The sequence below is a fragment of the Pogoniulus pusillus genome, chromosome 17, assembly GCF_015220805.1.
Source record: "Pogoniulus pusillus isolate bPogPus1 chromosome 17, bPogPus1.pri, whole genome shotgun sequence".
Classification (NCBI taxonomy): domain Eukaryota; kingdom Metazoa; phylum Chordata; class Aves; order Piciformes; family Lybiidae; genus Pogoniulus; species Pogoniulus pusillus.
In genome coordinates, this window is record NC_087280.1 from 2,987,601 (window position 1) to 3,010,761 (window position 23,161).

At 58.6% G+C, this 23,161-nt stretch overlaps 1 protein-coding gene across 1 annotated transcript; it reads left to right on the forward strand.

Annotated features, from left to right (window-relative positions):
• The first annotated feature begins 29 nt into the window (after positions 1-29).
• LOC135182797 (protein PML-like) lies at positions 30-15,343 on the forward strand. The gene is made up of 10 exons (XM_064157245.1): positions 30-111; positions 2,935-3,019; positions 4,783-5,387; positions 5,856-6,433; positions 7,752-7,804; positions 8,295-8,375; positions 8,470-8,686; positions 10,298-10,350; positions 13,584-13,740; positions 13,836-15,343. The coding sequence occupies exons 1-10, from the start codon at positions 104-106 to the stop codon at positions 14,408-14,410; spliced, it is 2,412 nt and encodes an 803-aa protein (XP_064013315.1). The 5' UTR covers positions 30-103; the 3' UTR covers positions 14,411-15,343.
• Positions 15,344-23,161: the final 7,818 nt, after the last annotated feature.

Here is a 23,161-nt window from a genome sequence, read left to right on the forward strand (position 1 = left end):
CCGCGGCGAGGATGCTGCGAGGGGGGATGGAGGCAGCTGCCGCTTCCTGGTCCCTGGTCATGTGGCTGGTGACGGAGCAAGGACGCCGCAGCGGAGGAGCTCCATGGCGGGGTGAGTGCTGCCGGGGTGAGCGCTACCGGGGTGAAGGCTTGCTGGGGTGCCGGGGTGAGCGCTACCGGGGTGAGCGCTGCCGGGGTGAGCGCTACCGGGGTGAGGGCTGCCGGGGTGAGCGCTGCCGGGGTGAGCGCTGCCGGGGTGAGGGCTGCCGGGGTGAGCGCTGCCGGGGTGAGCGCTGCCGGGGTGAGCGCTGCCGGGGTGAGTGCTGCTAGGGTGAGCGCTGCCGGGGTGAGCGCTACCGGGGTGAGCGCTACCGGGGTGAAGGCTTGCTGGGGTGCCGGGGTGAGTGCTGCCGGGGTGAGCGCTGCTAGGGTGAGGGCTGCCGGGGTGAGGGCTGCCGGGGTGAGCGCTACCGGGGTGAAGGCTTGCTGGGGTGCCGGGGTGAGGGCTGCCGGGGTGAGTGCTGCTGGGTGAGGGCTGCCGGGGTGAGCGCTGCCGGGGTGAGCGCTGCCGGGGTGAGCGCTGCGGGGTGAGCGCTGCCGGGGTGAGCGCTGCCGGGGTGAGTGCTGCTAGGGTGAGCGCTGCCGGGGTGAGCGCTACCGGGGTGAGGGCTGCCGGGGTGAGCGCTACCGGGGTGAGGGCTGCCGGGGTGAGCGCTACCGGGGTGAGGGCTGCCGGGGTGAGGGCTGCCGGGGTGAGCGCTACCGGGGTGAAGGCTTGCTGGGGTGCCGGGGTGAGTGCTGCCGGGGTGAGCGCTGCTAGGGTGAGCGCTGCCGGGGTGAGGGCTGCCGGGGTGAGGGCTGCCGGGGTGAGCGCTGCCGGGGTGAGCGCTGCCGGGGTGAGCGCTGCCGGGGTGAGCGCTGCCGGGGTGAGCGCTGCCGGGGTGAGCGCTGCCGGGGTGAGGGCTGCCGGGGTGAGCGCTACCGGGGTGAGTGCTGCCGGGGTGAGGGCTGCTGGGGTGAGCGCTGCCGGGGTGAGCGCTGCCGGGGTGAGTGCTGCTGGGTGAGGGCTGCCGGGGTGAGTGCTGCCGGGGTGAGCGCTACCGGGGTGAGGGCTGCCGGGGTGAGCACTGCCGGGGTGAGCGCAGGGCTGCGGGGTGAGTGCTGCTGGGTGAGGGCTGCCGGGGTGAGTGCTGCCGGGGTGAGCGCTGCCGGGGTGAGTGCTGCCGGGGTGAGCGCTGCCGGGGTGAGTGCTGCCGGGGTGAGTGCTGCCGGGGTGAGCGCTGCCGGGGTGAGCGCTGCCGGGGTGAGGGCTGCCGGGGTGAGGGTCTGCTGTGGTGAGTGCTGCCGGGGTGAGCGCTGCCGGGGTGAGGGCTGCCGGGGTGAGGGCTGCCGGGGTGAGGGCTGCTAGGGTGAGCGCTGCCGGGGTGAGGGCTGCTGGGTGAGTGCTGCCGGGGTGAAGGTTTGCTAAGGTGAGGGCTGCCGGGGAGAAGGGTGCCCGGGCGGCCGTGCCAGCCAACTGCGGGGCACCCGGGGCTCTAGCAGTGGCCTTCTCCTTACGCCAAAGCTCTCCCCCCCTCCGTTGCTTCTCACCACACTAAAGGTCCCCCCAATTCCTTCTTAGCATGCCAAAGCCTCCCCAATTCCTTCTCACCATGCCAAAGCCTCCCCACCCCTATTCCTTCTCACCATACCAAAACCTCCCCAATTCCTTCTCACCATGCCAAAGCCTCCCCACCCCTATTTCTTCTCGTCATACCAACTCCCCCTATTCCTTCTCACCATGCCAAAGCCTCCCCTCATTCCTTCTCATCATACCAAAGCCCCCCCCTAATCCTTCTCACCATGCCAAAGTGTGGCCTCCCCCCCCCTCCATTCCTTCTCACTGGCCTGGAGGGGGAAGTGGAGACCAAAAAGCAGTCCAGAGCAGAGATGCTGAGGGAGGCGGGAATAGAGTGGCTTTAATGCCCCCCTCTTTGCCTGAACCTGGGGCCTGAGGCTGCCCCAGACACAGCAGCAGCTCTTACAGCCCAGCTGGCATCCAGACAAACCTCCTGAGCACAGTTTGGGGGCCCTATCTGGCAGCTGAACCTGGGCTTTTCCATTTAACCCCACCCTAGTACCAGCACCCCCCTATCAATATCAACATCAGCCCTATATTAGTATCACTCTCTTACCTGCACCCCCTGGTACCAGCATCCTCCCAACACCTGAATCCCCTATGTGTCAGCATCCCTACCCCAGTACCAGTATCTCCCACACTCCTGTGCCAGGTTTGCCCCCACACCTATGCCAGCATCCTCACCCCAGTGGTACTAGCATCACCTAAGTGCCTGCATCCCCACCCCAGATACCAGTATCCTCCTGGTACCAACATCTCTCTGGTGTCAGCACCTCCAGTGCCAGCACCCTGCTGGTACCAGCATCCCCCTAATGCCTGCATCCCCTCCTGTGCCTGCATTCCCCAGATACCAGCATCCCCCTGGTACCAACATCTCCCTGGTGTCAGCACCTCCAGTGCCAGCACCCTGCTGGTACCAGCATCCCCCTAATGCCTGCATCCCCTCCTGTGCCTGTATTCTCCCAGGTACCAGCATCTCCCTGGTACCAACATCTCCCTGGTGTCAGCACCTCCAGTGCCAGCACCCTGGTGATATCAGCATCCCCCAGTGCCTGCATCCCTTCCGGTGCCTTCACTTCCCCAGATACCAGCATCCCCCTGGTACCATCATCCCCCCGGTACCAGCATCCCCCCTCTGGATGCATCCCCAGCCCCCTAGCATCCCCCCAAGAGCAGAGCGACAGGCAGAAGCAGGCAGGGTGGAGGCGGGGGGGGGGGGGGGGAGGGAACAGGACGAACTGACACACACAGCTTTCCGGGGAACTCTCCTGCCTTTCCCGCCTTCTTCTCATCAGCTCCTCCTCTTCCTCCCGCCAGGGAAGCCGGAGAAACGAAAGTGCCCGTAGAGCCCTGCCCCTCCCCGCCTCCCGTATGCCCGACAGCCCTACCGCCGCCCGAGCAGGTAAGGGGGCTGCGTCTTGGGGGGGGGGTCCCCCTCTTTACTGTAAGGCGAGGGGGCGAGATAAAGAGGGGGGAAACGCCTGGCAAAGCAATCCCCCTCCTATAACCCCCCAAAAAAAACCAAAAAGCCAAACCCAAAACTGAAAGGGATCGAATGCTTGGGGGGAGGTCTTATGTTTTTAGGGTGCAAAGTCATTGCGGGAGGTGGTGGAAAGAGATGGTAAGGGTGGAAAGAGGTGGGAAAGGTGGAAAGAGGTGGGAAAGGGGAAAGGATTTGGGGGGGGGGGTCCTTGCTGTATTCGGGAGGCTTCTGCCTGCGCTGCTGGGCTGAGGGAGGCTGAAGTGAGGGGCGAGTAAGACTCACTGGGGACAAGGCTGATGCTGCCCGGGGGGAGTTTTGCAAGATCCAGGATGTTTAAGCAGGAAACAGGAGGGACCACTGCCAAAGTTTATCTCCCCTCCCCTCCTCCCTCACTACTTGAAAACCAGGAAGAGGCAGCGGCATTTCCCTTCGCAGCCTCAGTTCCTCCTCCGCCCCCTACCTTCAGCTTTTGAATGCAGAATCACTCGAAAGAGAAGTTCCGAGAGGGAGAACTTCCAAGGGGCCCACGCTAAAGGCAGGGAGGAAACACAACTGGAATACCATTGCCTTGCTGGGGTGGGCAGAGCAGGCTGCCTATGGGTGGTCTTCATTGCCCCCCCCAGGAATGCACTCATTGCCTTGCTGGGGTGGGGTGAACAGAGCAGGCTGCCCATGGGTGGTCTTCATTGCCCCCCCCAGGAATGCACTCATTGCCTTGCTGGGGTGAGGTGGGCAGAGCAGGCTGCCCATGGGTGGTCTTCATTGCCTCCCCAGGAATGCATCCATTGCCTTGCTGGGGTGGGGTGTGCAGAGCAGGCTGCCCATGGGTGGTCTTCATTGCCCCCCCGGAAATGCACTCATTGCCTTGCTGGGGTGGGGTGTGCAGAGCAGGCTGCCTATGGGTGGTCTTCATTGCCCCCCCAGGAATGCATCCATTACCTTGCTGGGGTGAGGTGTGCAGAGCAGGCTGCCTATGGGTGGTCTTCACTGCCCCCCCAGGAATGCATCCATTGCCTTGCTGGGGTGAGGTGTGCAGAGGAGGCTGCCCACGGGTGGACTTCATTGCCCCCCCGGGAATGCACTCATTGCCTTGCTGGGGTGGGGTGAGCAGAGCAGGCTGCCCACGGGTGGACTTCATTGCCCCCCCCAGGAATGCACTCATTGCCTTGCTGGGGAAGCGGTCCCCAGGAATGCATCCATTGCCTTGCTGGGGTGAGGTGTGCAGAGCAGGCTGCCCACGGGTGGACTTCATTGCCCCCCCCGGGAATGCACTCATTGCCTTGCTGGGGTGGGGTGAGCAGAGCAGGCTGCCCACGGGTGGACTTCATTGCCCCCCCAGGAATGCACTCATTGCCTTGCTGGGGTGAGGTGTGCAGAGCAGGCTGCCCATGGGTGGTCTTCATTGCCCCCCCAGGAATGCACTCATTGCCTTGCTGGGGTGAGGTGTGCAGAGCAGGCTGCCCATGGGTGGTCTTCATTGCTCCCCCAGTAATACATCCATTGCCTTGCTGGGGTGGGGTGGGCAGAGCAGGCTGCCCATGGGTGGACTTCATTGTCCCCCTCCCCCCAGGAATGCACTCATTGCCTTGCTGGGGTGAGGTGAGCAGAGCAGGCTGCCCATGGGTGGTCTTCATTGCCCCCTCACATCTGGAACTGAGCCTCCCATCTCCCTTTTGTCTCAGGTGCTCCACCAGGATCTTTCCCACCCATCCCACCCAGACAGCGCCCAAGCCGCTACCCCCATGGAGAAGGAACCTGAGCCCCCTGCACCCTCCTGCTCCACTCCCTCCCACCCTCCAGCCACGGAAGATGACTTCCAGTTTGTCCTCTGCGAGCGCTGCCAGCAGGAATCGCCCAACCTCAAGCTCCTCATCTGCCTCCACACCTTGTGCCTGGGTTGCCTGAGCGAGAACAAGCCGGTCGGGCAGTGCCCCATCTGCCACACGCCTATCCCTCAGGCCAACGGCATCCCAGACATGGACAACCTCCTCTTCATCAACCTGCAGGCCAGGCTCAAGGTCTACAAGAAGATCCGAGACAGCGAAGGTCCCAGCTGCAGCCGATGCCGCGGGCAGGTGGCAGCCGTCTGGTGCTCCGAGTGCGAGGAGTTCCTCTGCACCAAGTGCTTTGAGGACCACCAGTGGTTCTTCAAGAAGAGGAGCCACGAGGCCAGGAGGGTGGAAGACCTCCGTGCTGAGTCAGCTCATCAGTTCCTGGAAGACACCAAAAAGTCCAGCAACCTCTTTTGTTCCCGGCCGGGTCACGCTGACCAGGGTCACATCTCCAGGTGAGACTTGTGTCTTGGCCTCCATATCTGGATCCTGCACCAAGGTAGAGTTGGGTCTAGGGCATGGTGAGGTGTGACGAAGGAGATCTGTCCCCATTTGTGGTGTTGGCACAAATTGACTTGGGTTAGAGTGGTAGACATCAAGGCAGGGTCTGCTAAGGACTTCCTTGAGGGCATCAGGAGGAACAGCAACTTCCCCTGCTCCAACCCTACCCACAAGAGCCAATCTGTAAGGTGTGTGAGGAGATCTGTCCCCATCTGTGGTGTTGGCGGGGCGGGGCGGGGCGAGGCGGGGCGGGGCGGGGCGGGGCGGGGCGGGGCGGGGCGGGGCGAGGCGAGGCGGAGCCCTGCCCGGCGCCGTGCCTCAGTTTCCCCGGGTCGGGGCAGGTCGGGTCGGGTCGGGTCGGGTCCGGGGGGGGCGCGGCGGGGCCCGGGCCGGCTGTGAGCAGCTGCGGCGTTGCCTTGCAGCATCTACTGCCGGCGGTGCGCCAAGGCGCTGTGCTGTTCGTGCGCGCTGCTGGACAGCCAGCACGCCCCGTTCTGCGACATCCGCAGCGAGAGCCAGCGGCGGCAGCAGGAGCTGGGCAGCCTCGGGCGGCAGCTGCGCGGCAGCAGGAGCGGCTTCCAGGCGGCGGCGGAGGCGCTGCGGGCCCAGGCCGCCCGGCTGGAGGAGGCGCAGCGGGAGATGCGGGAGCTGATCCGGCAGCGAGCGGAGCAGCTGGTGGCGCTGATCCGGCGGGAGGAAGAGGAGCTGCTGGCGCTGGTGGCGGCGCGGCAGGAGCAGGGCCGGGGCCGGCTGGCGGGGGAGCTGCGGCGGGTGGAGGGGGTGCTGCGGCGGCTGGAGGCGGGCGAGCGGCTGGTGGAGAAGATGGGGCTGTACGGCACGGAGCAGGAGGTGATGGACATGCAGCCCTTCATCAAGGGCTCGCTGCAGGAGCTGCAGCGGCTGCAGCCGCCGGCGGCCCAGGAGCCAGCGCAGCCCGGGGACTTCGCGGAGTGCAGAGCCAGGCTGCAGGCGCTGGTGGAGCGGGTCACAGGGCGCCCAGGTGAGGAGGCGCTCGGCCGGGGGCTGCGGGCGGCGGCGGCGGAGCCGCGGGGGCGGGCAGGGCAGTGGCGGCAGCGACCTGCGCTGCGGGAGTGCCGCCTGCGCTCTGGGCTGCCTGGCACCGAGGGGGGCTTGGAGGGGAGAGGGGAGAGGGAGGCGGTGAAGGGAGTGGGGAAGAGGGAGGGGAGAAGGGAGAGGGAGGCGGTGAAGGGAGGGGAGAAGAGGGAGGGGAGAGGGGAGAGGGAGGCGGTGAAGGGAGGGGAGAAGAGGGAGGGGAGAAGGGAGAGGGAGGCGGTGAAGGGAGTGGAGAAGAGGGAGGGGAGAGGGGAGAGGGAGGCGGTGAAGGGTGTGGAGAAGAGGGAGGGGAGAGGGGAGAGGGAGGCGGTGAAGGGAGTGGAGAAGAGGGAGGGGAGAGGGGAGAGGGAGGCGGTGAAGGGAGTGGAGAAGAGGGAGGGGAGAAGGGAGAGGGAGGCGGTGAAGGAGGGAGAGAGAGAGGAGAGGGAGAGGAGGGGGAGAGGGGAGAGGGAGGCGGTGAAGGGAGTGGAGAAGAGGGAGGGGAGAAGGATGAGGAAGGTGGTGAAGGGAGGGGAGGAGAGGGAGGCAGTGAAGGGAGGGGAGAAGAGGGAGGGGAGAAGAGGGAGGGGAGAAGGGAGAGGGAGGCGGTGAAGGGAGTGGAGAAGAGGAAGGGGAGAAGGGCGGGGAAGGTGGTGAAGAGAGGGGAGGAGGGTGAGGAAGGTGGTGAAGGGAGTGGAGAAGAGGGAGGGGAGAAGGGCACGAAGGTGGTGAAGGGAGTGGAAAAGAGGGAGGGGAGAAGGATGAGGAAGGTGGTGAAGGGAGTGGAGAAGAGGGAGGGGAGAAGGATGAGGAAGGTGGTGAAGGGAGGGGAGAAGAGGGAGGGGAGAAGGGAGAGGGAGGCGGTGAAGGGAGTGGAGAAGAGGGAGGGGAGAAGGGAGGGGAGAAGAGGGAGGGGAGAAGGGAGTGGAGAAGAGGGAGGGGAGAAGGGAGAGGGAGGCGGTGAAGGGTGTGGAGAAGAGGAAGAGAAGAAGGGCGAGGAAGGTGGTGAAGGCTCTGGTGAGGAGCATCTGATGGAGATGCTGTTGTTCAGTTTGGAGGGAAGGAGGTTGAGAGCTGCCCCCGGGAATGGATCCAGCCATTCCCCTTTGGGCAATCCCAAACCAAAGGGTTGGGAAAGGGAAAGGAGAGCAGAGCTGCCCCTTGCATGCCACAACCAGCATGCAGCTTTATCCCAGCTGGGTTGCCAGGTGGGAGCTGCAGAGGCTGTGATTCAGGATGACAGCCTTGCTCTTTCTCCCTTGCAGATAGCAACTCTCAGGCTGTCCCCGTGGTTGAGGTGGACCTGGAGAATGACCTGGTGAGCTGTCAGTGTTTTGGCCCAGTGTTTTGCCATGTTGGGAGGGCTTCTGCATCAGCCCCAACCTGGATCCCTCCTTCTGACCTCGGCAAGCCTTTCCCAAGGGTCTGCCTTCCCCTTCTCAGCCCTCCAACCCCATATCCTCATCAACAACAGCCCCTTAGAGATGTTCCACACTGGGCAGAGAAGAACTTGCTTTGCAGCCACTGTTTTCCACCACCCAGGCGTGCTCCTACTCATCCTGCTCCTCCCAGCCTCCTGCTTCATCCCACGTTCCCAACCGTCACTACCCATGGCTGCAGCACTGCCAGACACCTGCAGCTCAGGCACAAGCCTTAAGCCAAGCCACAAGGCCACACCATGCCTCAGTTTCCCCCCTGCTGAGGATGTTTCTGCTCCCCCCCCCACACACCTCTTCCTGCTGCCCAGCCCTGCAGAGGTGTTGGTGGTCTCCAGGTTCACCCTAACGCTGCCCCCACTCTGTCTGCAGCAAGAGGAGCCTGCCCAGCCTGACAACCAGACCATTGTGCCCACCTTCACCATCAGCCTTGAGGAGATGCAAGTGAACATGGTAAGAACCATCCTAGCCAAGCAAGGAGCCTTTGAGGACCAGCAGGTGCCACCCTCCTGGCTACCTTCTGTCCCTCGCATTCTCCTCCCTGTAGGATCTCCCCATCAGAGAGTGGCCCAAGAGGAAGTCACCCTGCAAGGCAAAGGGCAGCCAGGTGTCACCCAAGGTACTGAAGCTGGAGAGTGACCAGGTGCTAAGCCCCAGTGACTCCACTTCAAACCAGTGGGATGGTGGAAGGGGACCCAGCACCTCCACGCCGAGCCAGAACTGCCGCAGCATCCCTGCCACCAGCAGGCACATTGATGATGCAGGTAGGGACCAGGACCTGCCTGGGCTGCTCCTCTTTGCCCCATCTCTGCCTTTTGCTCTACCCCAGCCTCTGTCCTCAACTTCTCCTGGGTCAAAGGCTTGCAGGGTGGCAGCTGGTCCTCAGAGGCCAAACGTGAGAGTGATGCTCAGGGGTGGATGTGGGTAGGCTAGCCAGGCAGTGTATGTCCAGGTAGCCAGCAAGGCCACCAGCATCCTAGCTTGGACCAGCAATAGTGTGTGGCCAGCAGGGCCAGGGCAGGGATTGTCACCCTGTACTCAGCAGTGGTGAGTGCCATACTTTGAGGACTGGGTTCAGTTTTGGGGCTCTCACTTCAAGAAGGACGTTGAGGGGTTGGAGCAGGTCCAGAGAAGGCTCCATCCCTGGAGGTGATTAAGCTCAGGCTGGATGAGGCTTTGGACAGCCTGATCTAGAGTAAGATGTCCCTGCCTGTGGCAAGGGGGTTGGAATTAGATGATCCTTGTGGTCCCTTCCAACCCTGACTGATTCTGTGGTTCTCTGAACAAAGTCTGGAGAAGAGAACCACAGAAATTAACCAGGTTGGAAAAGACCTCTGAGCTCATCCAGTCCAACCTAACACCTTCTCATTAACTAAACCACGGCACTAAGTGCCTCATCCAACCTCCTTTTAAACACCTCCAGGGATGGGGACTCCACCACCTGCCCCGGGGCAGCCCATTCCGATGCCAATCACTCTTGCTGTGAGTCACTCAGTGAAGAGTGACTGGTGATGGGCAGCAGGTTGGTCAGCTTGGATGAAATGAAGCTGAGGGGGAGGCCTCATTGCCCTCTACAACTCCCTGAAAGGAGGCTGAAGCCAGGTGGAGGTTGGGCTTTTAGGCTGGGTGTTAGGAGGAAGTTGCTGGCAGAGAGAGTGATTGGCATTGGAATGGGCTGCCCAGGGAGGTGGTGGAGTCACCATCACTGGAGGTGTTCAAGAAAAGACTGGATGAGGGATTTAGTGCCATGGTCTAGATGACTGGATAGGGCTGGGTGCTAGGTTGGGCTGGCTGAGCTTGGAGCTCTCTTCCAACCTGCTTGAATCTATGACTGGCCAGGGCTGGGTGCTAGGTTGGGCTGGCTGAGCTTGGAGCTCTCTTCCAGCCTGCTTGATTCTATTACTGGCCAGGGCTGGGTGCTAGGTTGGGCTGGCTGAGCTTGGAGCTCTCTTTCAGCCTGCTTGATTCTATGACTGGCCAGGGCTGGGTGCTAGGTTGGGCTGGCTGAGCCTGGAGCTCTCTTCCAACCTCCTTGAGTCTATGATTCTATGAACTGATAGGACAGGAGGAAACGGCCTCAAGTTGCACCAGGAGAGGTTTAGGTTGGATGTTAGAAGAAACTTCTTGACTGAAAGGGTTCTCAAGCACAAGAACAGGCTGCCCAGGGAGGTGGTTGAATCCTCACCTCCTCTGGAAGTGTTTCAGAGCTGCAGGGGGGGGCCACTTTTCCCAGCACCTCTCAGAGGGAGGTGATTTGTAGCCCTGGGTTTAAAAAGCCTTCGCTGCCTGTTGCACAAAGCTGCAGGAGATCAGAGAGGTCCTCCCTGAGGACCCGAAACCCCAATCCTGAAAGCATCCTCCTGTTCCTTCCACAGAAGACACCAGCATCATCATCTCCAGCTCAGATGACAGCTCAGAAGACACGGTGGTGAGTGAAACGACAGACATCCCTCCTCCCTGAGACGCTCCGAGGAGGCAGCTGCACCCTTTCGCCTCCAGGGTGCCTTTCCTTTGCCTACAGCCACGCTCAGACCCAGCCTTCTCCCCTTCCCACCACCACCACCACCATCCAGAGGCTTGCTTGAGGCTTTCTCTTCCTCCCTCCCTCCTTTTGCTTGCTCCCATCACATTTGGGCCATCCCAGATCTAAGATTGGTGTTCTGGAGCAGTTAGGTTGCTCTCTCTCTCTTTCTCTCTCTCGCAGGCAGCAAACCCCAGCTTGATTTGCTCTGAGGTAGGATCCCACACTGGTTGATCCCCCCCCCCCGCCTAAAAATGACCCTTTTGAGTCAGTCTTTGTGGCCTCCTCCCTTCCTGCCTTGCTGAGAAGGTTGTTCTCAGCCTACAAAGCAAAGCCAAAGCTCATTTTTGTTTCTACAAACATCAAGTTCCATCCACTTTCATCAGCCCTGTACCTGCACAGGCTGAGGAGCTCCTGAGAGAGCCACCAGAGCAGGTAGCAGCCATCTGAGTTGTCTCACAGTGACATTCCCAAGCTCCCTGTGGGAATGGGGAACCCCTGGTATGTCACAACCAAAACAACAAAGCCCTGGCTGAGGTGGTTAGGTGAACCAAGGGCATGAGATCCCTGCTGGAGATATCATCATCATCATCATCATCATCATCATCACCAGCGGGGGATCCCTTTGGAAAGGGGGGGGAGGCAAGCATGATCAGATTGGGATTGGGATTTGGGATGGGGTGTGGGGGTGGGGCTGTCTTCATGAGGGGTCAACAGCCCCCATGTCTTCTTGGGTTTTTTGTATGACCTTCTGCAGAAGCTCTTCTTGCTCCTCAATAAAGCTGTTCCCAGAAGGAATCTCAGCCTGCTGCTGCCTTCCTTAGTCAGTTTTGGCTTTGCTTGTTCTTCTTGCTCTCCTGATCCATTTCTAAGAGGGGGTGGGGAGGGGAAAACCCTAAAGTTGTGGGGTTAAAACCTTCATCCCTGCTCCTTGCTAGTGACAACCAAAACAATCCCTGGCTGGGGCTTTGGAAGGGTGGATGTTGGCTGCCTGCTGTGAGAAATCCCTGCGTGGGTCAGGTGTCCTTTGGTACAAAGTGGATTTGAGAGTCCTGGGGGGGGATGTGGGGGTAGAAACATCTCCTTCGTGGGTCTGAGGCTGGGTGCTAGGAAAGAAGTGGGAAAAACTGGGTTAAAAAGTGCCTTGAGAAGTGGGAAAAGCCGAGTTAAGGCTTGGAAAAGCCTCGGGGGAGGTAGCAGCTGAGGGAGGAAAAAGGCTGAAGGCAGAGGGATGCAGCTCAAGGAAACTGCAGCCTTCATGAGGTGGAGGGTGAGGGCTGAAGGACCTGCCTAGAGGCTCAGACAGCTGAAAGGAGATTGTCAGGCTGGAGAGGAACTTTGGTGGGGTGGCCTGAGGTTGATGATGCTCTGCGTGCCCAGCTGAAGCCACCAGAGCATCACCAGCACCTGGCTGGATCCATCACCTATGGCCACCGTGGTGCTGTGAGCAGGTGCCTCTGCCTGGGTGGTTCTCCTCCTCCTCCTCCTCCTCAAATCCTGCACTTCTTCCCTCTCCAAAATTCCATTTGCTTGTTGCTGCTCTGGGTAACAGATTTTGATGCCCACCTTGGTTCAGCTAACCCCTTTCAGGCCAGCTGGGCCATTCCAGGGGGATGTGAGGGGCACTGTCACTACCCCACCACTGCTACCATCCTTCTGCCATCCTTTCCCAAACAGAGGAACCCCATATATGCTTCCAACCACCTCACTTTCACCTGCCATTTGAACAATCTCCCATCCCCTGAGGCTGGGGAGCTTTTGGTTTTGCTCCTGTACCTGCATCCAGCAGTTTCCAGCACTCCTGAGCTGCAGGTGAAGCTGCAGGGAGCTGGTGTGGAAGGAAATGGGAAGCTCCTGCAGCCTGCCCAGGCCAAAGGGGTAGGGTTGCACCTGAGGTCAAGAAGGAGGAAAACCAAGGTTGGAACTTCTTGGATGTCTCCTTGTCCTGCTGTTCCTGTAGGGAGATGCTGGCTGTGGATGTCCACTGCTGGTGGGTAGAGGATGGTTGGCATGGCTGCTTTTCCTCATCCTTGGCAAGCACTGCCCTGGGCACTGGATCTGCTGAGCCTGGAGAGGCACCAAACCTCCTCCTGGCCTGATTCTGTTGCCTGTTTCTCTAGACACCCAGCAAATCTTGTTCCTCAGCCATGTGTTAGTGTCCCTGCAGAAAGGGACAGAAGTCCCCAGGCCTGTGTGCTGTGTCCCTTTGGCCACTGCCTGCTTCCCACCTCTACAACAAGCTGCATTCAGGGCTCTGCTCTTGTTCACTTTGCCCTCTGGCCACTGCCTGCATCCCACCTCTGTCCACAACAAGCTGCATTCAGAGCTCTGCTCTTGTTCACTTTGCCCTCTGGCCACTGCCTGCATCCCATCTCTACATCAAGCTGCATTCAGGGCTCTGCTCTTGTTCTCTTGGCCCTCTGGCCACTGCCTGCATCCCACCTCTGTCCACAACAAGCTGCATTCAGGGCTCTGCTCTTGTTCTCTTGGCCCTCTGGCCACTGCCTGCATCCCACCTCTACAGCAAGCTGCATTCAGGGCTCTGCTCTTGTTCTCTTGGCCCTCTGGCCACTGCCTGCATCCCACCTCTACATCAAGCTGCATTCAGGGCTCTGCTCTTGTTCTCTTGGCCCTCTGGCCACTGCCTGCATCCCACCTCTGTCCACAACAAGCTGCATTCAGGGCTCTGCTCTTGTTCTCTTGGCCCTCTGGCCACTGCCTGCATCCCACCTCTACAGCAAGCTGCATTCAGGGCTCTGCTCTTGTTCTCTTGGCCCTCTGGCCACTGCCTGCATCCCACCTCTACATCAAGCTGCATTCAGGGCTCTGCTCTTGTTCTCTTGGCCCTCTGGCCACTGCCTGCATCCCACCTCTGTCCACAAGCTGCATTCAGGGCTCTGCTCTTGTTCTCTTGGCCCAGACCTTAGGTTTGGGCTCTCAAAGGGGGTCCCCATGGTCAGCCCAGCCCTGAGACACAAGACACACCCAACTCAACCCTGCCACTGCCTGCCCCTCCGTGGGATGCACCCAACTAAGTCCTTGCCCCTAGCCAATGGTACACCCAAGGGTGCTCCTCATGCTTTCCCAGCCAGGTCCAAGTAAGCAGATGGGACTTGGCCTCCTTCTCCAATCTCTTGCAGACTTACATCAAGCCTGAGGACATCAAGAAATCCTCCAGCCCCACATGGTCAGAGGCTGGCACCTCACCCCACAACAGCATCAGGCCCTCCAGCTCCCAGGACAGTGAATCAGAGCTGAGCACTTTGGTGTTCCTCAGCTTGAGGGCTGACCAGAAAAGTGAGCATTGCCTTTGCCAGACACAGTGGGGGGCTGGGAGCCAAAGAGGAGCACCCCCAAATACTTATTGCGGCCCCATCCTTTCCTCCCCACAGCCCAGCAGATCACAGAGGTGGCAGCAGTCAGCGGCGACAACGTCTTCAAGACGCTGATTCAGACGCCGGAGTCGATGCTGGCTCTTCTGTCTCAGGGTGTCCCCCTGGAGGTGGCGATTCAGCATCTCCTCTGCTACCTCTCTACGTTCCCCAGGCCCATCCTCGTCGTCTATAACTTCTGGTCCCGGGAGCTGCCCTCTCTCTTTAGAGCCCTGGATGCCAGCAGCAAGAAAGTGGACTTCTGCCACGCCGTGGGGGGCTACGTGGACATGTTGGCCTTGCTTAAAGAGAAGCTGCCCACAGCCACCTCCTACAGGCTGAAGAGCCTGCTGAAGAGACACCTGCAGCAGCAGCTCATCGAGGCCAGCGCCCTGGCCAGCGCCAAAGCCTTGCAGGACCTCTGGCACTCCCTGAAGCTCCCTGCTCAGGCTGACGAGGGGATGATGCTCACCCACTGCAACCTGCAGTGCTACACCATGCTGCTGCCCCTGCTCAGGGAGAAGCTGCTCACCAGGAGGGCTGTCAGGATCCTGGCCCAGAGGAACCTCATCCTCTGGGAGCTGGAAGAGGCATGAGTGGATCCTTAGGGTGAGCTGAGCTGGCTGGGTCGTAGGATAACCATGGTGGGGATGCAGGGATGCTCGTCATGGATGCAGGGATGCTTGTCTTGGATGCAGGGATGCTCACCATGGATGCATGGATGCCCTCTGAAGGTACAGGGATGCTCATCATGGGTGCAAGGATGCTCTCTGGGGCTGCAGGGATGCTTATAGTGAGTGCAGGGATGCTCAACATGGGTACAGGGATGCTCACCATGGATGCAGGGATGCTCACCATGGATGCAGGGATGCTCACCATGGGTACAAGGATGCTCACTATGGCTGCATGGATGCCCTCTGAGGGTACAGGGATACTCACCATGGATGCAGGGATGCTCACTATGGGTGCAAGGATGCTCACTATGGCTGCATGGATGCCCTCTGAGGGTACAGGGATACTCACCATGGATGCAGGGATGCTCACTATGGGTGCAAGGGTGCTCTCTGGGGCTGCAGGGATGCTTATCATGGGTACAGGGATGCTCAACATGGGTGCAGGGATGCTCACCATGGATGCAGGGATGCTCATCATGGGTGCAAGGATGCTCTCTGGGGCTGCAGGGATGCTTATCATGGGTACAGGGATGCTCACCACGGATGCAGGGATGCTCACCACGGATGCAGGGATGCTCATCATGGGTACAAGGATGCTCTCTGGGGCTGCAGGAATGCTCACCATGGGTACAGGGATGCTCACCATGGATGCAGGGATGCTCACCATGGATGCAGGGATGCTCTCTGGGGCTACAGGGATGCTTATCATGGGTACAGGGATGCTCACCACGGTTGCAGGGATGCTCACTATGGGTACAGGGATGCTCATCATGGGTGCAAGGATGCTCATCATGGGTGCAAGGATGCTCTCTGGGGCTGCAGGGATGTTTATCATAGGTACAGGGATGTTCACCATGGATGTTCACCATGGATGCAGGGATGCTCACCATGGATGCATGGATGCCCTTGAGGGTACAGGGATGCTCATCATGGGTACAGGGATGCTCACCAGGGATGCATGGACGCTCTCTGAGGGTACAGGGATGCTCACCATGGGTGCATGGATACTCACCATGGATGTAGGGGTGCTCTCTGAGGGTACAGGGGTGCTCATCATGGGTACAGAGATCCTCACCATGGATACAGGGACGCAGGAATGCTCTCTAGGGATGCCAGCAGCAGCATCAAGAAGGCTTTGCAGACCCTCTCTGCTCCCAGCATGGGCCTTAAAAGGTTCAAGACCCCTGGTCAGCTCTTGTGGAGGGGAGGAAGCCACTCACTCATATTACTGATATGCAATAAATGACAGAGCTCAGCCCAGTGTCATTTCTTGGGGTGTCACCACCCTTCCTTTACCCAGTCGAACCGGGAGATACCCAGAGTGCTGCCCCCGGTGCTTTGACCCCCTCCTCAATCCCCTCCCCGCAGCCTGGATGCCACCCCGGGGTGCCAGGCAGAGCAGGGGCTGCGTGCGACAAGGCAGTGAGTGCCACACGCCAGCAGGTGTCCTCTTTGCACAGGCGCCAGAGCAGCAGGGGCCAGAGCCCGGGTTGTGCGCACCCGGAGACACTTCTGCACACCCACAGCTGCCTGTGCACGTTCACATCTCCTTGTGCGCACCCGGAGCTACTTTTGCACACCCACAGCTGCTTGTGCACACCCAGAGCTGCTTGTGCACACCCACAGCTGCTTGTGCACACTCACAGCTGCTTGTGCATGTTGGCATCTCCTTGTGCACACTCACAGCTGCTTGTGCATGTTGGCATCTCCTTGTGCACACCCACAGCTGCCTGTGCACACTCATGTTCACATTGAGACCTCTAAGATCATTGAGTCCCCTAAGATCATTGAGACCTCTAAGATGATTGAGACCTCTAAGATCATTGAGTCCCCTAAGATCATTGAGACCTCTAAGATCACTGAGTCCCCTAAGATCATTGAGACCTCTAAGATGGTTGAGACCTCTAAGATGGTTGAGACCTCTAAGATGATTGAGTCCTCTAAGATTGTTGAGTCCTCTAAGATCATTGACACTTCTAAGATCATTGAGACCTCTAAGATGATTGAGTCCTCTAAGATCATTGAGACCTCTGAGATCATTGAGTCCTTTAAGATCACTGACACCTCTAAGATCATTGAATCATCTAAGATGATTGAGACCTCTAAGATGATTGAGTCCTCTAAGATCATTGAGTCATCTAAGATCATTGAGTCCTCTGAGATCATTGAGACCTTTAAGATCACTGACACCTCTAAGATCATTGAATCATCTAAGATGATTGAGGCCTCTAAGATGATTGAGACCTCTAAGATCATCATAGAAGCACAAACCCTCAGAGTGCTTAAGTTGGAAGGGACCTCTAAGAGTCATCCAGACCAACCTCAGACACCTTCAAAGTGCCCTGCTGGCAACAGGGATATCTTCAGAGCAGGACCCACCTGGAGTGTTGTGTCCAGCTCTGGAGCCCTTGGCACAACAAGCATCTGTTGGAGAGGGTCCAGAGGAGGCCACAAAGATCATCAGAGGGTTGAGGACAGTCTGGGAGAGTTGGAGCTGTTCAGCCTGGAGAAGAAAAGGCTGCAGGGAGACCTTAGAGCAGCCTGCCAGTAGCTGAAGTGAGCTACAGGAGAGCTGGGGAGGGACTTTTGACAAGGGCTGGCAGTGACAGGATGAGGGACAATGGATTTGAGCTGGGAGAGGGGAGATTGAGACTGGAGATGAGGAAGAAACCCCTGCCAGTGAGGGTGGTGAGACACTGGCACAGGTTGCCCAGGGAGGTTGTGGATGCCTCATCCCTGCAGGAGGTGTTCAAGACCTTGAGCAACTTGGGCTAGTGGGAAGTGTCCCTGCCCGTGGCAGGGGCTGGAAGTAGATGACCTTTGAGGTCCCTTTCTAACTCAAACCATGCTATGGCTCTATGCTAGAGCAGGTTGCTCAGAGCTACAACCAATCTGACCTGGAATGGGACATCTCCACCTTTCTGAGGGCACCTGGGCCAGGACCAACACCTCCCTCAGTGGCAAACATTTCTTCCTCCTCTCCAGTCTGAATCTCCCTCTTTGAGTTTCAAACCCTCACCCCTTTTGTCCTGTCACATCAGTCAAAACTCTGTCCCCAGCTTTATGACCTCCCCACCAGAAGGTCTCCCTGGAGCCTTCTCTTCTCCAGTTGAACAACTCCAACTCTCTTAGCTTCTCCTCTCAGCATTCACCTTGACAAGCCTGAGAGAGATGCTACCTGGATGGTATTTCTAACTAAGCCTCACCAGGGATCTGCATCCCATGGGCATAAGGAGCAAGGGCAAGGTGCTCAGGATTGGTCTTTGGGGAAGCTAAGGCAAAGCTGAGTTGCAGCAAGGAGAAGCCACATCCTCTCTGGCCAACCACATCCTGTAGCCAGGATGCTCCCAAGGTGCTGGCTCAGCTGTTCCTGGAGGAGCTGGTTTGGGTGGGGAGAAGCCCCCAAATTGAAGGCTTGGCTTTCTCTTCCTTAAACAGTCAATGCCCCTGAGCTGGTGAGGAGGTCTCCTCCTTCAGACTCCCCTTGGAGATGAATGGTGTGAAGCAGGAAAGCCTCACTGCCCACAGTGGTGATGCATTGATTCTTCCAGCTGGCAGGTTGGTTTCATCTCTACCAGTGGGATCCATGTCCCCAGGGCCATGATGGTCACCACTAGCTGTAGGCATGGCCACTCAGCCCAGCTTCTCCTTGGCAGGAGCTTCTACTTGCTTAGGAGCTTGCTGAAACTTAGAGTGCCAGGGGTTCAGGTAGGTGTAGTGTGAGGGAAGGCTGACAGCATCAGAGCCTGCTCTTCCTTCCTTTCATCCATCCATCCATCCATCCATCCATCCATCCATCCATCCATCCATCCCTCCTTCCATCCATGCATCCATCCATTCATCCATGTATCTATTCAACCATTTATCCATCTACCCATCCCTTCATCCATCCATCCACCCATGCATCCCTCTGTCCACCCACCCATCCATCCATCCATCCATTCATCCCTCAATCCATCCATCTATCCCTCCCTCCATCCATGCATCCATCCATTCATCCATGTATCCATTCAACCATTCATCCATCTACCCAACCATTCATCCATCCATCCCTCAATCCATGCATCCCTCAATCCCTCAATCCATCCATCCATCCATCCATCCATGCAGCCATCCCTCAATCCATGCAGCCATCCATTCATTCATCCATTCATCCATCCATCCCTCAATCCATACAGCCATCTATCCATCCATATCACAGTATCACAGTATCACAGTATCATCAGGGTTGGAAGAGACCTCACAGATCCATCCATCCATTCATCCCTCAATCCATGCAGCCATCCAACCATCCCTCAATCCATCCATCCCTCAATCCATGCATCCATCTACCCATTCATCCATCCCTCAATCCATACAGCCATCCATCCATCCCTCAATCCATTCATCCATCCATCCCTCAGTCCATACAGCCATCCATCCATCTATGCATCCATCCATCCATTCATCCATCCATCCATTCATCCCTCAATCCATGCAGCCATCTATCCATTCATCCATCCATCCCTCAATCCATGCAGCCAGCCATCCATCCATCCCTCAATCCATGCATGCATGCATCCATGCATCCATCCCTCAATCCATGCAGCCAGCCATCCATCCATCCATCCCTCAATCCATGCATGCATGCATCCATCCATCCATCCCTCAATCCATGCAGCCATCTATCCATCCATCCATCCATCCATCCCTCCCTCTAATCCATCCATCCCTCAATCCATGCATCCCTCAATCCATGCATCCCTCAATCCATGCATCCATGCATCCATCCACCCACCCAGCCATGCATGCAGCCACCCACCCACCCTCCACCCATCCCTCCCTCCCCCCTCCCCCTGGGCCTCTCCCCCTGCTGAGCATAAGCAGTGCCACAAGCCCCACGTTTGGTACCCACTGGAGAGCTCTGAGCAGGAGCTGTGATGCCCTCCCAAGTGCCCAGGAGCACAAAGAGCACCACTTTAACCACCCTGCCACACGTCCCCTGACCCACTTCTGGCACACCCAGAAGCTGCCACTCGATCTAGGACACTTCAGCTTCTTCCTCCTGCATGATGAATGAAGGCATCTTGGGAAGAGCTCAGCAGAGTGCAGTGGAGAGCAGCCAAGGCAGAAAACAAAGAGTCCTCCTCGTGTCAGCCACGTCCCTGGGGCTTTGTAACCTACTTCCATGCTCCTCCAAGCAACTTTGCAGTCCTTTTGTCTCCCAGTGCCATGCAGGATCATGATCCGTGGTCCTGCAGCCCCGTGGCAGGATGGGGAGCCTGGGATGTGCAGCAGTGAAGGGTGAGGAGCAGTGTGAGGATTCAATTTGGCTGCTTGGAGGTGCTGAGCCCCCAAGATGCTGCTCCATGAGGGCTGAGGATCACTGTGGGGCTGTAATTTGGCTGCTTGGAGGTGCTGAGCCCTCAAAGTGCTGCCCCATGAGGGTGAGGAGCAGTGTAGGGATGTAATTTGGCTGCTTGGAGGTGCTGAGCTCTGAAGATGCTGCTCCTTGAGGGTGAGGAGCAGTGTGGGGCTGTAATTTGGCTTCTTGGAGGTGCTGAGCCCCCAAGATGCTGCCTCAAGAGGGCTGAGGAGCAGTGTGGGGCTGTAATTTGGCTTCTTGGAGGTGCTGAGCCACAAAAGTGGTGCCCCATGAGGGTGAGGAGCAGTGTGGGGATGCAATTTGGCTGCTTGGAGATGCTGAGACCCAAAAGTGCTGCCCCATGAGGGTGAGGAGCAGTGTGGGGCTGTAATTTGGCTGCTTGGAGGTGCTGAGCCCCCAAGATGCTGCTCCATGAGGGTGAGGAGCAGTGTAGGGTTGTAATTTGGCTGCTTGGAGGTACTGAGCCCTCAAAGTGATGCCCCATGATAGTGAGGAGCAGTGTGGGGCTGTAATTTGGCTGCTTGGAGGTGCTGAGCCCTCAAGATGCTGCCTCAAGAGGGCTGAGGATCACTGTGGGGCTGTAATTTGGCTGCTTGGAGGTGCTGAGGCCCCAAAGTGCTGCCCCATGAGGATGAGGAGCAGTGTGGGGCTGTAATTTGGCTGCTTGGAGGTGCTGAGCCCTCAAGATGCTGCCCCATGAGGGTGAGGAGCAGTGTGGGGCTGTAATTTGGCTGCTAGGAGGTGCTGAGCCCCCAAGATGCTGCCCCATGAGGGTGAGGAGCAGTGTGGGGCTGTAATTTGGCTGCTTGGAGGTGCTGAGCCCCCAAGATGCTGCCTCAAGAGGGCTGAGGAGCAGTGTGGGGCTGTAATTTGGCTTCTTGGAGGTGCTGAGCCACAAAAGTGGTGCCCCATGAGGGTGAGGAGCAGTGTGGGGATGCAATTTGGCTGCTTGGAGATGCTGAGACCCAAAAGTGCTGCCCCATGAGGGTGAGGAGCAGTGTGGGGCTGTAATTTGGCTGCTTGGAGGTGCTGAGCCCTCAAGATGCTGCCCCATGAGGGTGAGGAGCAGTGTGGGGCTGTAATTTGGCTGCTTGGAGGTGCTGAGCCTCAAAAGTGCTGCTCCATGAGGGTGAGGAGCAGTGTGGGGCTGTAATTTGGCTGCTTGGAGGTGCTGAGCCCTCAAGATGCTGCCCCATGAGGGTGAGGAGCAGTGTGGGGCTGTAATTTGGCTGCTTGGAGGAGCTGAGCCCTCAAGATGCTGCCTCAAGAGGTCTGAGGATCACTGTGGGGCTGTAATTTGGCTGCTTGGAGGTGCTGAGGCCCCAAAGTGCTGCCCCATGAGGGTGAGGAGCAGTGTGGGGGATGTAATTTGGCTGCTTGGAGGTGCTGAGCCCCCAAGATGCTGCCCCAAGAGGGCTGAGGAGCAGTGTGGGGCTGTAATTTGGCTGCTAGGAGGTGCTGAGCCCCCAAGATGCTGCCCCATGAGGGTGAGGAGCAGTGTAGGGATGTAATTTGGCTGCTTGGAGGTGCTGAGGCCCCAAAGTGCTGCTCCATGAGGGTGAGGAGCAGTGTGGGGGATGTAATTTGGCTGCTTGGAGGTACTGAGCCCCCAAGGTGCTGCCCTATCAACCTCAGGATTTTATTCTATGGTGCTCAGGAGAAGTCAGCAGCCCATGAACATTCCAGAAGCGAGCAAAACGAGGGCACAAACCTCCTGACAAGCACAGCAGCAGATGTCTGATGCTGTAATTTCCCTTAGCCACAGGGCACCAAAGCTCAGGGCAGGGTACCATGGGCAGGGTGAGGGCACTCTGGGGTGAGCAACCAGCTGCAGGGGTGGGAAGGGCATGAGTCATGGCTCAGCTCTTGAAGATACTGAGGTGATGACAGCAGCTCCAGCAGGAAGGGAAGCTTGGAAGTGCTGCCCTCTTAGATGTCTGAACCACTTGGCACAAGCAGCCCAGGGAAGAGGTTGAATCCTTCCATGCCTGGAAGGAGGTTCAAAGCTACAGAGCTGAGGGCCACAGTTTAGCACCAACCTTGGTAGAGGTAGAGAATTGATCTGGGAGGCCTTTTCCAACCAAAATGATTCCCTGAGTCCATGATTTTTTCCTTTCCATCCTGGGGGTGCCAGTTGGGCTGAGCCATATCAGTTGGACTGAGCCATATCAGTTGGACTGAGCCATATCAGTGCAGGGCTGGGGGCATGGTGGTGTAGGTGGCCACAGTGCAACACTTTGGCCACTCTTGGTTCACTGGCATGGAAATGGTAGGTTTGTTGACCACCCCCCAAGCAGCTCAACCACCTCTTGGGTGTCAGCAACCACCCTCCCAACACAGGGCTGAAGAGAAACTGAGGCATTGACCACTTTGGCCAAGGTGGTCTTTGGGTACCAGGCAGCAGTAAAGGTGGTGAGACACTGGAACAGGTTGCCCAAGGAGGCCTCCCTGGCCAGGAGGTTGTCTCCCTGGTCAGGAGGTTGTCTCCCTGGTCAGGTTGGATGAGGTCTTGAGCAGTCTGGGCTGGTAGGAGATGTCCCTGCCCATGGCAGAGGGCTTGGAACTGGATGACCTTCAGGGTCCCTTCTGCCCCAACTCATTCTGTGATCTATGAATCAGACTGAGAAGGGTGGGAGGGGGGGAGGGAGGACTTTGGCTATGGCTCCTGAGATGATGGAGATGCCTGGAGCCAGCATGGAAGGTCAGCTCTGGCACCTTGCTGTCAACCATCTTCCCCTCCCTGCCTCACCACCCATGATCCTCACCTTCAACACCCCCACCCCTGTGCTCTTGGGCACAACTTGCCCATCCCTGTGGCATCGGGGTGAGGGTCCCAAGCTGGGCTTCTCCCTGGGGGGAGGGAGAGTTAAGCAGGTTTTTACTCTGCTTGGAGACCCCCTCCATCCCTCACAAGCTCCTCCACCTCCCTCACCCCCTCCCCAGCGATGCTGCCGGTGGGGTTGGGATGGAGGGATGCAGGCTTGGGGCCGGGGTTGGGGAATGATGGGAGGCAGGAATCGATGCCACTCACCCAATCAATCCTGTCTCGGGTTTCCCAGCACGGGCGGTGGAGGATCAAAGGGGAGAGAGGGGGGAGGAGGGGGCATTTGAGGGGCAGAGTCTTCACTGGGGAGGGCGAGAAGGGTGCGAAGAGAGCCCCGCGTCGAGGCACGACGGCAGAGAGAAGAGCACCACCACTTTACCGCTGCGTTCCCGAGGGTTAAAACCCTTCCGGAGGAAGATGAAGGAGAACGGTCCCGTCCCGGGCATCCCCCAACAGCTCCACCCTGTGCTTCCCTCCACCCCTC